General features: G+C 48.8%; 1 protein-coding gene across 3 annotated transcripts in view; it reads left to right on the forward strand.

Moving 5' to 3' along the window:
- The first annotated feature begins 9,230 nt into the window (after positions 1 to 9,230).
- Positions 9,231 to 12,834, forward strand: part of ATRX (ATRX chromatin remodeler) — a 91,970-nt gene continuing 88,366 nt past the window's right edge. Inside the window, exon 1 of one of the 3 annotated variants that reach the window (XM_033137008.1) lies at positions 9,231 to 9,413. In XM_033137008.1, coding sequence (XP_032992899.1) covers positions 9,394 to 9,413 — 20 coding nt within the window. In that variant the 5' untranslated portion in view covers positions 9,231 to 9,393. Of the gene's footprint in view, positions 9,456 to 12,834 lie in introns of all 3 variants that reach the window. The other 2 variants (XM_033137007.1, XM_033137006.1) reach the window with 2 other exon arrangements.

Here is a 12,834-nt window from a genome sequence, read left to right on the forward strand (position 1 = left end):
GGAACGCCCCTGCAGGCAGGAAAAGGTTTTTAGGCCTGGGCCATACCATTCCTTATGGCGGGGGGGGGGAATGTAGGATGAGAAAGCTCAGCAACTATGCTTCGCTCCCTATCCTGTCTCCACACACAATCCTTTCTGCACTGCTGTATAGCTTTACAAACGAAACTCCAGTTATCAGAAGAGGAAAAAGCGCCGCACACAAATGTATAAGGACCCTACCAGTTCCCCATCACCCCATCAACATAGTCATCAAAGTGTGCTGGCCTTTTCCGCTCCCGCTGGGACCGTCGTGGTTCCTGTGCCCGAATGGGTGACCCAGGAGGTTCCTCCGGTACCTGCGGTCTAAGTGGGGAGGCCAGCTCTGAAGGGGTAATGGCCAATGGCACCATTGAGGACTCCGGCCTGAAGTCACCTTGCTGGGGTAACTCGGTCACCGGCAACCCATCTGGTTCCCACCCTGGCCTGGGCACAGATTCTCCCAAAGTACCCATTTCTCTGTACTCTGGTTCCGCTTGAAGTTCCCTGTTCGGAGGTGTCCTGGTTCTGATCTGGTCAAGGTGTCTCTTCCAAACCAGACCCCCCTCCAGCCCTACCTCGTAGGAGACCGGACCTGTACAGCGGGCAATGGTACCTGGGACCCAACCCTGTCCGGGCCCATAGTTCCGGACGTACACAGTGTCCCCAGGGAAGAACCCTCTAGGAGCCCCCCGCACCACAGTCGATGGCCGTTGCTCAAGAGCCCGGCCGGGGTGCATACGATCAAGGAGGGTAGTGAGCCTCCTTCCCATAAGCAACTCCGCTGGGCTCCGGCCAGTCACTGCGCTTGGAGTGGTGTGTTGGGCCAATAAGAACTCCGCTAACCGGAGAGTCCAGTCACCATGCACTATGCGCCTCAGTGCGTCTTTGGTAGTATGGACCATGCGTTCAGCTTGGCCATTAGTGGCTGGGTGAAAAGGAGCGGAACGAATGTGGCGGATTCCATTCTTTGTTACAAATTCTTTGAATTCCGCCGAAGTAAAAGCAGTCCCATTATCACTCACCAGTGTGTCTGGCAAGCCATGTGTTGCAAATAGCTTCCTAAGCGCGTTTATAGTTGCTCTCGTGGACACGGTTGAGGTAGGCACCACCTCTAGCCACTTGGACTGAGAGTCGACCACTATTAGGAAGAGTTGGCCCTGAAAAGGCCCCGCGAAGTCCACGTGCACCCGGGACCATGGGGACTGTGTGGACTCCCAGGACTGTACTGGAGCCTTGGGTGGATCCGGCCGGGAGACCTGGCAGGGCTCGCAACGTTTCACCCAACCCTCTATCTCCGCATCTATGCCTGGCCACCACACATAGCTACGGGCCAATGCCTTCATCCGGACAATTCCCGGGTGAGACACATGCAGCCCTTCTAAGACTTTTTTTCTTAACGGGGTGGGGACTATAACACGGCTACCCCATAACACGCATCCTCGGTGAGTAGACAGCTCGTCTTTGCGGGCTGTGTAACATGAAAATTCTGGACCCGGCTTCCCGGGCCACCCCCTCCCCACCCAGTCCGAGACACGGGCCAATAGTCTGTCCTTCGCGGTTGCGGCAGCAATGTCCTTCACATGCAGGGGCTGGTCAGGTAAGTCTTCCAGGCGCAGGATCTTGTGGGCAGGAGCAGGGTCAGGGCCGCTCTCCGGCAGTGGCAAGCGGCTGAGCGCGTCTGCGTGACCCATGGCTTTCCCAGGTCGGTGCTGTAGTGAGTATTGGTACCCGGCCAGGAAAATGGACCAGCGCAATACTCGTGGCGAAAGCATCTGGGGTGTCTGGCGGTCGGGCGCAAAGAGTCCCAGGAGTGGCTTGTGGTCTGTAATGATTGTGAAAGGCCGACCATAAAGGAAGTCATGAAACTTTTTGACTCCTTTAACTATTGCCAAACCCTCCTTGTCGATCTGGGAGTAGTTGCGCTCTGCCGACGTGAGAGTTTGGGAGAAGTAAGCCACTGGAACTTCCCTCCCATCTGGGAGCTGGTGGCCCAGTACTGCGCCCACTCCATAAGGGGAAGCATCGCAAGCCAACACCACCGGAAGCTTTTCGTCGAAGTGTGCCAACACTGAGTTGGACACAAGCAAGTCTTTGACCCCTCGGAAAGCCTTGGCCTGTCGAGGGCCCCAGATCCATGGTGCTTTTTTGTCCAGGAGCCTGTGCAAAGGCTCAGCTACGGCTGCCTTGTGTGGCAGGAATGCATGATAAAAATTAAGAAGTCCCAAGAAAGCTTGTAACTCTGCCTTGTTCTTTGGGTCTGGGGCATCGCAAATGGCGCGCACTTTGTCCTCTGCTGGATGCAGGCCATCCACGTCAACCCGGAACCCCAGGAAATCCACACTGCTAACTCCCAACAGGCACTTTTTCTGCTTTACTTTAAGTCCTGCTGCCTGGAAGCATTGGAGCACTGTCCGTAATCTGGCGGTAAAGTCCTCTTTTGATGATGCGGCAATCAGCACATCATCGAAAAACGGTGTGACTCCGGGAATGCCTTTAAGGAGACGATCCATTAGGCTCTGAAATAACCCTGGGGCCACGCAAACTCCAAACTGTAGGCGTTTGACCCTGAAAGCACCCCTGTGAGTCACGATTGTCTGGGCGTCTGCGGTAGCCTCATCAACGGGCAGCTGCTGATAAGCTTGCGCTAAATCTAACTTCCCGAAAATCTTGGCCTCAGCCAGGGTCGCTAACACGTGGTTCACTACTGGAACCGGGTATGCGTGATCCTGTAAGGCCCGTTTCAGGGTGCATTTGTAATCACCACAAATACGGACTGAGCCATCTGGCTTAACCGGTGTGACAATTGGGGTTTCCCAGGTTCCCGAATCTACTGGCTCTAAGACCCCTTGTGCGACTAAGCGATCAAGCTCCTCATCGATCCTGGGTTTCAGCGCAAATGGGACTCTATGGGCCTTGACCCGGATGGGTTGCACTGTGGGGTTCAGCCGTAGGGAAATCGGGGGTCCGTTGTACAGGCCCAGGGTCCCATCAAAGACTGATGGAAACTCCTGGCAGATTGATTCGAATTCTGCCCCTGGGGAAATCTGATTAAGCCCTGAAATGCTTAAGCCTAATGGCCCGAACCATGCTAGGCCTAGAAGGCTAGTGAATGGGCCTTTAGTTATGATGAGGTTCAAATTCTTGGTGTACTTCTTAAACTGGACCTTGAAGGTGCCCATACCCTTTAGCTGTATTCTTTTCCTCTGGAAGTCCCGCAGAACTATGGGGGCCGGGCGGAGAGGAGGACCGCCGTCAGGACAAAGCTCTTTCAGAGTCTTAGCAGATATTATGGAGTAGGATGAGCCGGTATCCAACTCCATAGTACACGGGGATCCCTCTATCTTGAGTCGCACCCTAAGCTTATTGGGCCCCGGGGACGGAAGTTGCAGTACCCTGGCTGAAGAGGTGGACTGTAACTCCTCCTCTATGTCGGCCTCATGGACACGTTGCTTGGGTCGTGCTCCGAAGGTCTTGGAGCGGCAGACTCGACCAATGTGCCCAGTTTTCCCACAGCGGCGACATGTGGCATTCCGAAACCTGCATGTCCGCCGCTCGTGGTTTTCTCCGCAGCTGGCGCAGGTCCCTTGAGGTGCGTCAGATGATCGCTGGTTCGACAATGTGCTCGTAGCTTGAGAGCTGTGGTGTCGGTCGGATCTGTCCGAAGCTCGGTGGACATCCCCATTGTGGGAATCTACTGAAGGTGACCGGTCTCGCTGTATGCGGTGAGTTCTCACTTCGGCATGTAGGCTGTAGGCCGCCTCATGGGCGTTATCCTTCTCAAAGGCTGTGGCCATATTAATTGCTTCCATCATTGTGATGTCATCTTTTGCCAGCAGCTTGCGGCGGAGACGGCTGTCTCGCACGCCAGTGATGAATCTTTCGAGAAGTCGTTCCTCGATGTCCGTGAATTGGCAATACATCGCAATTGCCCGGAGCGCGGTGATGTATTCACTCGCTGACTCTTGCGCTTGTTGCACTCTGTGCGCCAAGTCGTAGCGGCAGTGGTTCTTAGTTGGCTGAGGCGCGAGGTGTCTTGTCATAGCCTGTGTCAGCTCATCGAAAGTGCAGGCCTCTATGTCCCTGGGTGCCATCAGACCTTCCAGTAGAGTGATGGCGGAACTTCCCAGCACAGTGAGAAGTACATCTACTTTATCAATTTCCCCAGTAAACCCTTGAAGCCGAACATAGCTCTTTATTCGGCGGAGCCATTGTGGCCATTGCTCGGGGTGGCTCAAGTCGAAGTCTGGTGGTGGCCTAGTCTGCCCAGTGGCCATTTTCGTACCTTGAGCTGTCGCTTGTGTTGTGCTGGTTGATTGCGAAGGCGCTGCTGGCCCTTCCTCACTACCGGAGTTCTCCGCAGAGTCCAGCGTGACTTGATGTCGCACTCACTATGAGTGGCAGGGCGGTGCTGCAGTGCCAACTCAGGCCTCAAATCCAGGCCTCCAACTCAAGCTCACTGTGAGTGGCAGGCCTCAAAACCGGGAGGGCCAGCATCCCATCCTCGTCGCCAGTATTAAATATTCAGGAACAGTCAGAAGCCCAATATAACTTCGTTTAATCAACAGCTCACTTCCATATTAAAACAAGAACACACTCTGAAAGCCCAACAAGAAGAACTGCCAGTTGGCAGTTGACAGTTGACAGAGCTTGCCATTAGAACTTTCATCCACCTACGCTCTGCGATTGGTTAGAATCATAACGTGTTAAACCCAATACATAACAAGGTTTCCAGAGGGGGGGAGGCAAAAACGGGGGAAAGACAAACAGGAGGCAGGTGGAAGTTCAACGGGAGAAGCTGTGGGGAGGAAGGTGAAAGTGGGGGGGGAGGGAGACAATGAGGTGCCAGGCAAGAGTTCAACGGGAGAAGCTGTGGGGAGGAAGGCAAAAACGAAATACGGAGAGGAGGCAGGTGGAAGTTCAACGGGAGAAGCTGTGGGGAGGAAGTCGAAAGTGGGGGGGAGGGAGACAGAGAGGTGCCAGGCAAGAGTTCAACGGGAGAAGAAGGCAGAAACGGGGAAAAGACAAACAGGAGGCAGGCGGAAGTTCAACAGGAGAAGCTGTGGGGAGGAAGGCGAAAACAGGAAATACGGAGAGGTGCCAGGCAAGAGTTCAACGGGAGAAGAAGGCAGAAACGGGGAAAAGACAAACAGGAGGCAGGCGGAAGTTCAACGGGAGAAGCTGTGGGGAGGAAGACGAAAACGGGGGAAAGACAAGCAGGAGGCTGGCGGAAGTTCAATGGGAGAAGCTGTGGGGAGGCATGTGCCTTCTCTTTTACATGTTCCTTTTCCATTTCACAAAATGAGCCACAGCAACGCGTGGCTGGGTCAGCTAGTTTTAAATAAAAGCAGACATTCTACTCATGCAAAAACATCAGGCAGGCCCCACAAATACCCCAGAGATGCTTTTTAAATAAAAGGTCACATTCTACTCATGTAAAAACACGCTGATTCCCGGACCGTCCGCGGGCTGGATTTAGAAGGCGATTGGGCCACACCCGGCCCCCGGGCCTTAGTTTGCCTACCCATGGAAGAGTCAGAGCTTAGCGACAAAAGCCGAAGACACTTTGCTGCCTGGAAAGATACCAGGAAATGGCATCCCCTGGGAATGGTAGTTTGTTGAGGTTGTTGAGTTAGATCACGGATAGGAAATGTGAGGCTCAGGGACCAAATGCAGCCCTTACAGGTCTCTCTGTTGGACCTCAGGACACCCTTTTCCAATCCCCTGCTTCCCTGTTGCATCCACCCATAATAGGCAGCAGTGCTGTGCCCTCTGCTGTAGCTTTTCACTGATACTGGTATGCACTGCTTGGTTAAGAAGTGTTAAACATTAGGGACAAGGGTTTTGATTTTGTTTGGGTTAAGTTTTGGGGTGGGCACTGTTGTCTTTCTGTTCACAGCTGCTCAACTTGTACATTTCTTTTTAAAAATTGGTATGTTTGAGACCCTGTTTTGGCTAACTTTATTCCCCCGCAGCTAATTTTAATTTAGGAGCTAGGTTCCATTAATTAGGGAATTTAAGTAAGGAGCAGTGTCCTTTCATAGGTGCTCTAAGCTTGTGGCATTCCTTTCCCCTTCAGATCATATTGTTGCACACACCCCAATCTCTGAGTTGTACAAAATTCCAGGGTTTGGTCTCCTTGGAATGAGGGACAGTGGAGACTGCAGTGTTTGTACGATATATGGTTTATTTGCACATGTACAACCTGAGTCTACAATGAGGGGGGAAAGTATTTGATCCCCTGCTAAATTTGTCCGTTTGCCCCCTGATGAAGAAACGACCAGTCCATAATTTTAATGGTAGGTTTATTGTAGCTGTGAGAGACAGAATAACAACAGGAAAAACCCCAGAAACCCAGAAGACGAAAGTCAGAGATTGATGTGCATTATAATGAGTGAAATAAGTATTTGATCCCCTATCAACCAGCCAGATGTCAGGCTACCTGGTATCTTCACTGTATCTTCAGCTGAGATTAGAAGCACCTGCTGTAAGGGAGAGGTCTTACCTTTAATCCCAGCTCGTTACAGTACCTGTACAAAAGACACCTGTCGACAGAAGCAATAAATCCAGCAGATTCTAAAGTAGCCACCATGACCAAGACCAAAGAGCTGTCCAAGGATGTCAGGGACAAGATTGTAAACCTGCACAAGGCTGGACTGGGCTACAAGACTATTGCCAAGCAGCTTGGTGAGAAGGTGACAACAGTTGGTGCAGTAATTCGCAAATGGAAGAAACACAGAATAACTGTCAACCTCCCTCGGTCTGGGGCTCTATGCAGGATCTCATCTCGTGGAGTTGCAATGATCATGAGGACAGTGGTGAAGCAGCCTAGAACTACACAGGGGGAACTTGTCAATGATCTCAGGGCAGCTGGGACCATAGTCACCATGAAAACAGTTGGTAGCACACTACGCCGTGAAGGACTGAGACCTTGCAGAGTTCGCAAGACAGCACATGTATATGCCCATCTGCAGTTTGCCAATGCACATCTGAATGACCTAGAGGAGAACTGGATGAAAGTGTTGTGTGGTCAGATGAGACCAAAATCTAGCTCTTTGGCATCAATTCAACTCACCGTGTTTGGAGGAGGAGGAATGCTGCCTACTAACCCAAAAACACCATCCCCACCGTCAAACACGGGGGGGGGGGCATATTATGCTTTGGGGGTGTTTTTCTGCTAAGGGACAGGACACCACTGCATCAAAGGGACGATGGACAGGACCATGTATCGTCAAATACATGGGTGAGCACCTCCTTCCCTCAGCCAGGGCATTTAAAATGGATTGAGGATGGGTATTCCAGCATGACAATGACCCAAAACACACAGCCAAGGCAACAAAGGAGTGGCTCAAGAAGCACATTAAGGTCCTGGAGTGGCCTAGCCAGTCTCCAGACCTTAATCCCATGGAAAATCTGTGGAGGGAGCTGAAGGTTTGAGGAGCTACAAATCAGCCTTGAAATCTTACTGACTTGGAGAGGATCTGCAAAGAGGAGTGGGACAAAATACCTCCTGAGATGTGTGCGAACCTGGTGGCCACCTACAAGAAACGTCTGGCCTCTATAATTGCCAACAAGGGTTTTGCCACCAAGTACTAAGTCATCTTTTGCAAAGGGATCAAATACTTATTTTACTGATTATAATGCACATCAATCTCTGACTTTTGTCTTCTGGGTTTTTTTCCTGTTGTTATTCTGTCTCTCACAGCTACCGGTACAATAAACCTACCATTAAAATTATGGACTGGTCATGTCTTCATCAGGGGGCAAACAGGCAAATTTAGCAGGGGATCAAATACTTTCCCCCCTCACTGCACACTGGAAGGGTTGGGCTCATAGCATTATTAACACAAAAGGTCTTGCTTTTCTCATAGTCACAGACTTGGATTCAAACAGCCAGCTTCTGTTTTTACCCTGCTCTCATTTGTCATACACTCAGGCTTTTGTCTACCAGCCAGGTGTGGGAAGGGCCACATCCATTTGCTCTTCTTTTGTTATACTAACAACAGTACTTAGAGCCATTAACTCACAAATAAATTACCTGACAAACAATGGAACCCTCTATTATATTTTAATCTTTGCTGAATCCAGGACCCCAGAAATTACAAGGGTCTTAGGCATCATGGAAGCTAACATCCAAAACTCACAACACTATTGACAAACAAAATTTCATTTCCCTTTTGAAGGAAAATGGTTTTGGTGCTATCATTGCTGACTGGTTAGAAGCAATGGCCATAGTTTTACCTGCTGTTTCTTCCTGTATTTGTAATCAAATTTAAATTCATTTTTGTTTAAACTGAAGTTTTGATCAATTGTATGATAATTTGGTTTGAGAAGCGTTATATGTTAAATATTTATGAATAATGGATAAAATAAATGCCAAAGAAAAGGAACATATTTAGCAGAAAACTCTGATTCTGAATCCATTAGCATAAGTTTTATATACTGTACTCGGCAATGAAAAATCCTTACCTACCCACAGTTAAAATTATATCTTATATGAGAAAAAAATGGTATGTTTAATACCTGCAATTCTCTAACTGGATTATCTCTCATACAGAAGAGCCACTATGGGGTAGTCATGGACAGTGCTGGACTTTTTTCCCTCTCTAAAATTTATTGTACAATTATAGAAGGAATAAATGAAAATTCCAAATACACAGAAGCAATTGTAGCTACATGTTGTAGGGAAACAGATTCTGTAATAAACGAAAATGAGATCTGTAATACCTAAAACACTCTAGCTGGATTATCTCTCACAAAAGAGCCACGTAGTTATGGGCAGTGTTCGACGGTTTTTATTTTTCTAAAAGTTACTGCACAGAATATTAAACAATACAATAAAGGAAAATTGCAAACACGCAACAACCACCGGCCCTACGTATTGTAGGAAAGCAAGTTTCTGGCTAGGTCAAGATGAATCGGCTGACCTTCACTTGGGATGAGGAAAGAGCAGGTGACAGTGCGGCCGCAGAGTCAAAGCTCAACTCATCCTTTCCCGACAACGCTGGAGAGCTGAAGCTACACAAGCGCAGAGCGAGGCAGCCTAACGTCCCGCGCCATGACGTCATGCGCAGGTTTGAATGACGGCAGCTCCTGCTGGGGCCAATCCGGAGTGGCGACGATGCTGGGATGACGCAAACGACCCTAGCAACAGACTGAGCCCGGCCTCGTCCAATGGAAAAAAAAGAAGCGGGCCTCCGGGAGCCTATCAGGCGCACCGGAGTGGGCGAGGGAAGGCGGCAGGAGGCTGGTCTCACACTCGCCGACAAGATGGCGACGGCAGCGATGGGGATGGCCGCGCCAGTCGCTTTGTTTCCCACTAGGGCTTGAAGCTCGCCTCTCGTTGGCCTGAAAGAAAGTATCAGGAGCGACGGAGAGATGACTGCGGAGCCCGTGAGGTACGCGGCGGCGCCTCGATACTCTCCCGGCCATGGCGGGCGGTGAGGAATGGGAAGGCGTGGGGTGGGGTGGGGGAGGAGCCGGAGCTGAGGGGCAATCGCCCTCTCTTTGCCTCATGCGCGTGGCCTGCCGAGAGGGCGCGGAGGACAAATTAGACAACACCCCCCCTTCCGCCGGCTCCTCCCGCCATTTCTTCAGACGAGGTTATCAACGGCGGCTCAGGGAGGGTGGGGGAGGGAGGGAGGTTGGGGACGGCCGGGTGTCTCCCTTCCCGCTTGCGCATGCCCAGTGTGAGGCGACCGTCCCCCTCCCCCCTCCACTGCGCCCCCTCCTGAGAGGCGCCGTTTCTTCCCCTGGCAGACGAGGGGGCGGGGCCACTGCGGAGGAAAGGGGCGGGGCTCCCTGCGCAGATCCTGCCACCCGTCCCCTTTCTTCCCTGCCAGCCCCCTTTTGCCGGCCACTGATCAGAGAAGCGGGGCCCCTTCCACGCCTACCCAACCGCGCGCGCGCTGCTCATGGGGCTCCTGAGTGGCCTGTCCTTTGCCGGAACCAGGCCTCGGTCGTCGGGGCCAGCGGCATGGTTGATGTTGATCGGCCGCCTCCGCACCTGCTTTCCCTGAGATCTTGGGGCGCCCTTTTAAATAGGGGCATCACCTAGGAAGCCGCCTCGTGCCGTGCTACCGGTGCACGGTAGCGCAGCGTTGATTGCGCCAGCAGCCCTCCGGAGCTTCAGATTAGGGTAAGATGTCGAGGGTTGAATTTGAGCACTTTTTTATTTTTGTTCTGCCACCCAGCTACAGACCACATCCATGCTTAGGGAACTGCTTTGTACTGAGTTGTGGGGAGGGTCGCCTAGCCCAGTGTTGCCTCTGTGTGGATTGGCAGCAGCTGGCCATTGTTTTGGGCAAGAATCTTGCCCAGTTGTACCTGGAGGTGCTTGGGCGGCGTGCTTTCTCTATATAAGCCTTACTACTGAGTTACAGACGTTCCTCAAAACATAGTCAGTACTCTGGGATGATGGAAGTTGCAGCTCAACAACATCTGGAGGGGGTCACAGATTACTGTCCTGGCTTCTTCTGAAGGGTAACTGAGGGGGTGGGGCTGTATTTCCATGTTGCCTACCTGATGGTAAGTGCCATTGTGCAAAAGTTGTAAGAAATCATAGTTACCTACATGTGCAGTAGAGAGTACTCACACACAAAAGCACACATGTACATAATAGCAATTTTTAACCACCACAAAGTGTGCTCTGTGACCAATTGTTTGCATGGGATATTGGTTCAAATGAAAGATGTTTCTATTTTCCCTTCTGAGCATATTATAGTAGAGCATATTATCTATGTTATGGAAACATTTTGAATAAGTTAAGAGGTTGCTTGAAAATGGGATCTGAAATGGATATGTGAATAAAAGTATATTGCTCTTTAAATGCTGATGATTCATTTACTATTGGCTTAAGACATCACATGTACATGCTAGGTTGACTATTGGTTGTCTTACCTGTGTGCTTGTTTTGAACCAGTGTTTGTGCTTTGTTTATACTCTATTGTAAAACATTTGTTTCCAAATTTTATTTATTTGCAAATTATGTAAGTAAATCTCACACATTATACTGTTATATAAACTTTATGTCCCTATGGTGTCCAGCAAAATAGTAAGATGACTATTATATTAAGCATAATAAGATAATAACATAAAATAATAAAAAGAAACAATACAGTAAATGCAAGCAGCAAACCAAAGAAGCAACAGCTTACTCAGAGAGTAACCTCTTCTCCTTTTTCCAGCTTATTTCTTGAGTAATTGGGAGGCAAGGGGGGCAGATCTGGATCTGGACCCTGGTGGAGGGGTGGGGTACCCTGCTGCAGACCTGAATTGGATTTCCCTCCTACTGCATGGCTATTTATGGTTAACATAATTGCTAATTGTGTGAATTATGTCATGTCTAGTTACTTTCTTTGGAACTCTGTTTCCATTGTATGATAACCTTGCAGTATAGTTCTGTGTAGGCTTCTTTCTGTTGTATCACAATTGATGATAGATGGCTGGTATGTACATTCTTGTTCAACAGCAAATGATTCAGAGTTTAAATATGCACAATGTTTGATATGTACAAAGTGTGTGATATAGTTTTTGTGGCTTGTGTGTGGTGCAAAGTATTTCACAATTTGACCGTTAACAAGTTGGCTGCACATGGAATTAAATTTCCCTATCATAAATTAAAGTGTTCACAATTTAGAGAGAGAGAGAGAGTGTGTGTGTATAAATACGTAATTTCTTTTCCACACTGATTGGTGAATCCTAAAGCTCAGACTTCACTGCATTGTAAAAAAAAGAAACTGAGTTCTTCTGTATTGAAACATGTTCACACACCTACACTTGAGCTTCTTATCTGTACCAAAATTCTCCTTGGAGAAAAAGATGGGATATAAATGCAGTAAATTTCTGCTTACCTGCTTAAGAAGCCTGGGGCCAGCCAGATGGAGATGTTGGTCACCACACAGAGATCTCCACATGGTCGCAATTGAACCCACACCAGTTGTGGGTCCAATTGCAGATTTCTTACATTGTAGAATATCTAGGCCTCTCTTCAAACTATTTTATAACTCTTTCCAATTAATGTTTCTAAGCAACTCCTTCTAATCAATATGTACTCTCTAACAGCCGGAAGATAGGGCAGGATGAAAACTTACAAATAAATAATTAAGTTAATTTCTTTACAGGAATAGTATTCTTTTGTTTTACCTTGTTTCTACCAAAGTCCATTAAAAATTGAAGATACTAATCACACACAAGATTACTGCACTCTTCTTCAAAACATTGACGATACATGTTATAAGAACTATGTAATTTCTGCAGTATGAGCAATTATAACCTCATGGGAACAGATTCCTAATAAAAACTTGCAGGCAAAGTTTTATTTCCAATCTATGGCTGGACTTCAGTATCCCTTACCTTTGCAGCTGCTGGCCCTAACATCTCAGTTCAGTTCATTTTCCACTTGTTTATGTGAGCTACATCCCATCCCAAACCAGCAATCAACTTCCAAGTGTGCATTGTTTGACTCCTTTTAGGTCAATTGCTTGTGAAATAATTTGTGTTTGTTGGGGAAAGAGGTTGAGGGGGAGGAGTCTAAAGGATTCAAGGCACTAATTTTAATAAAGTGCTGGTTCCTCCCTCCTTTGCCAATATGAATTATGAAAATAGTCACCACACCTGCAGGCTACAGAAATAGGGGAGAGTGGGTATTAACATTTTCTCCCTGCTATATCCATTGCACTATTAATACACATATGTATCCTAAAAGAAAAAAAGTGGGAGAATTGGGAGGAAGAATAGAGATAGAAAAGAATGGATTTGTGAGGGGATTTCGAAGAAGTAAAATCCCGGAATATATTCTCTTTACCCCCCATCTTTTCT

Source organism: Lacerta agilis, chromosome Z (genome assembly GCF_009819535.1).
Source record: "Lacerta agilis isolate rLacAgi1 chromosome Z, rLacAgi1.pri, whole genome shotgun sequence".
In the NCBI taxonomy this organism is placed as follows: Eukaryota; Metazoa; Chordata; class Lepidosauria; order Squamata; family Lacertidae; genus Lacerta; species Lacerta agilis.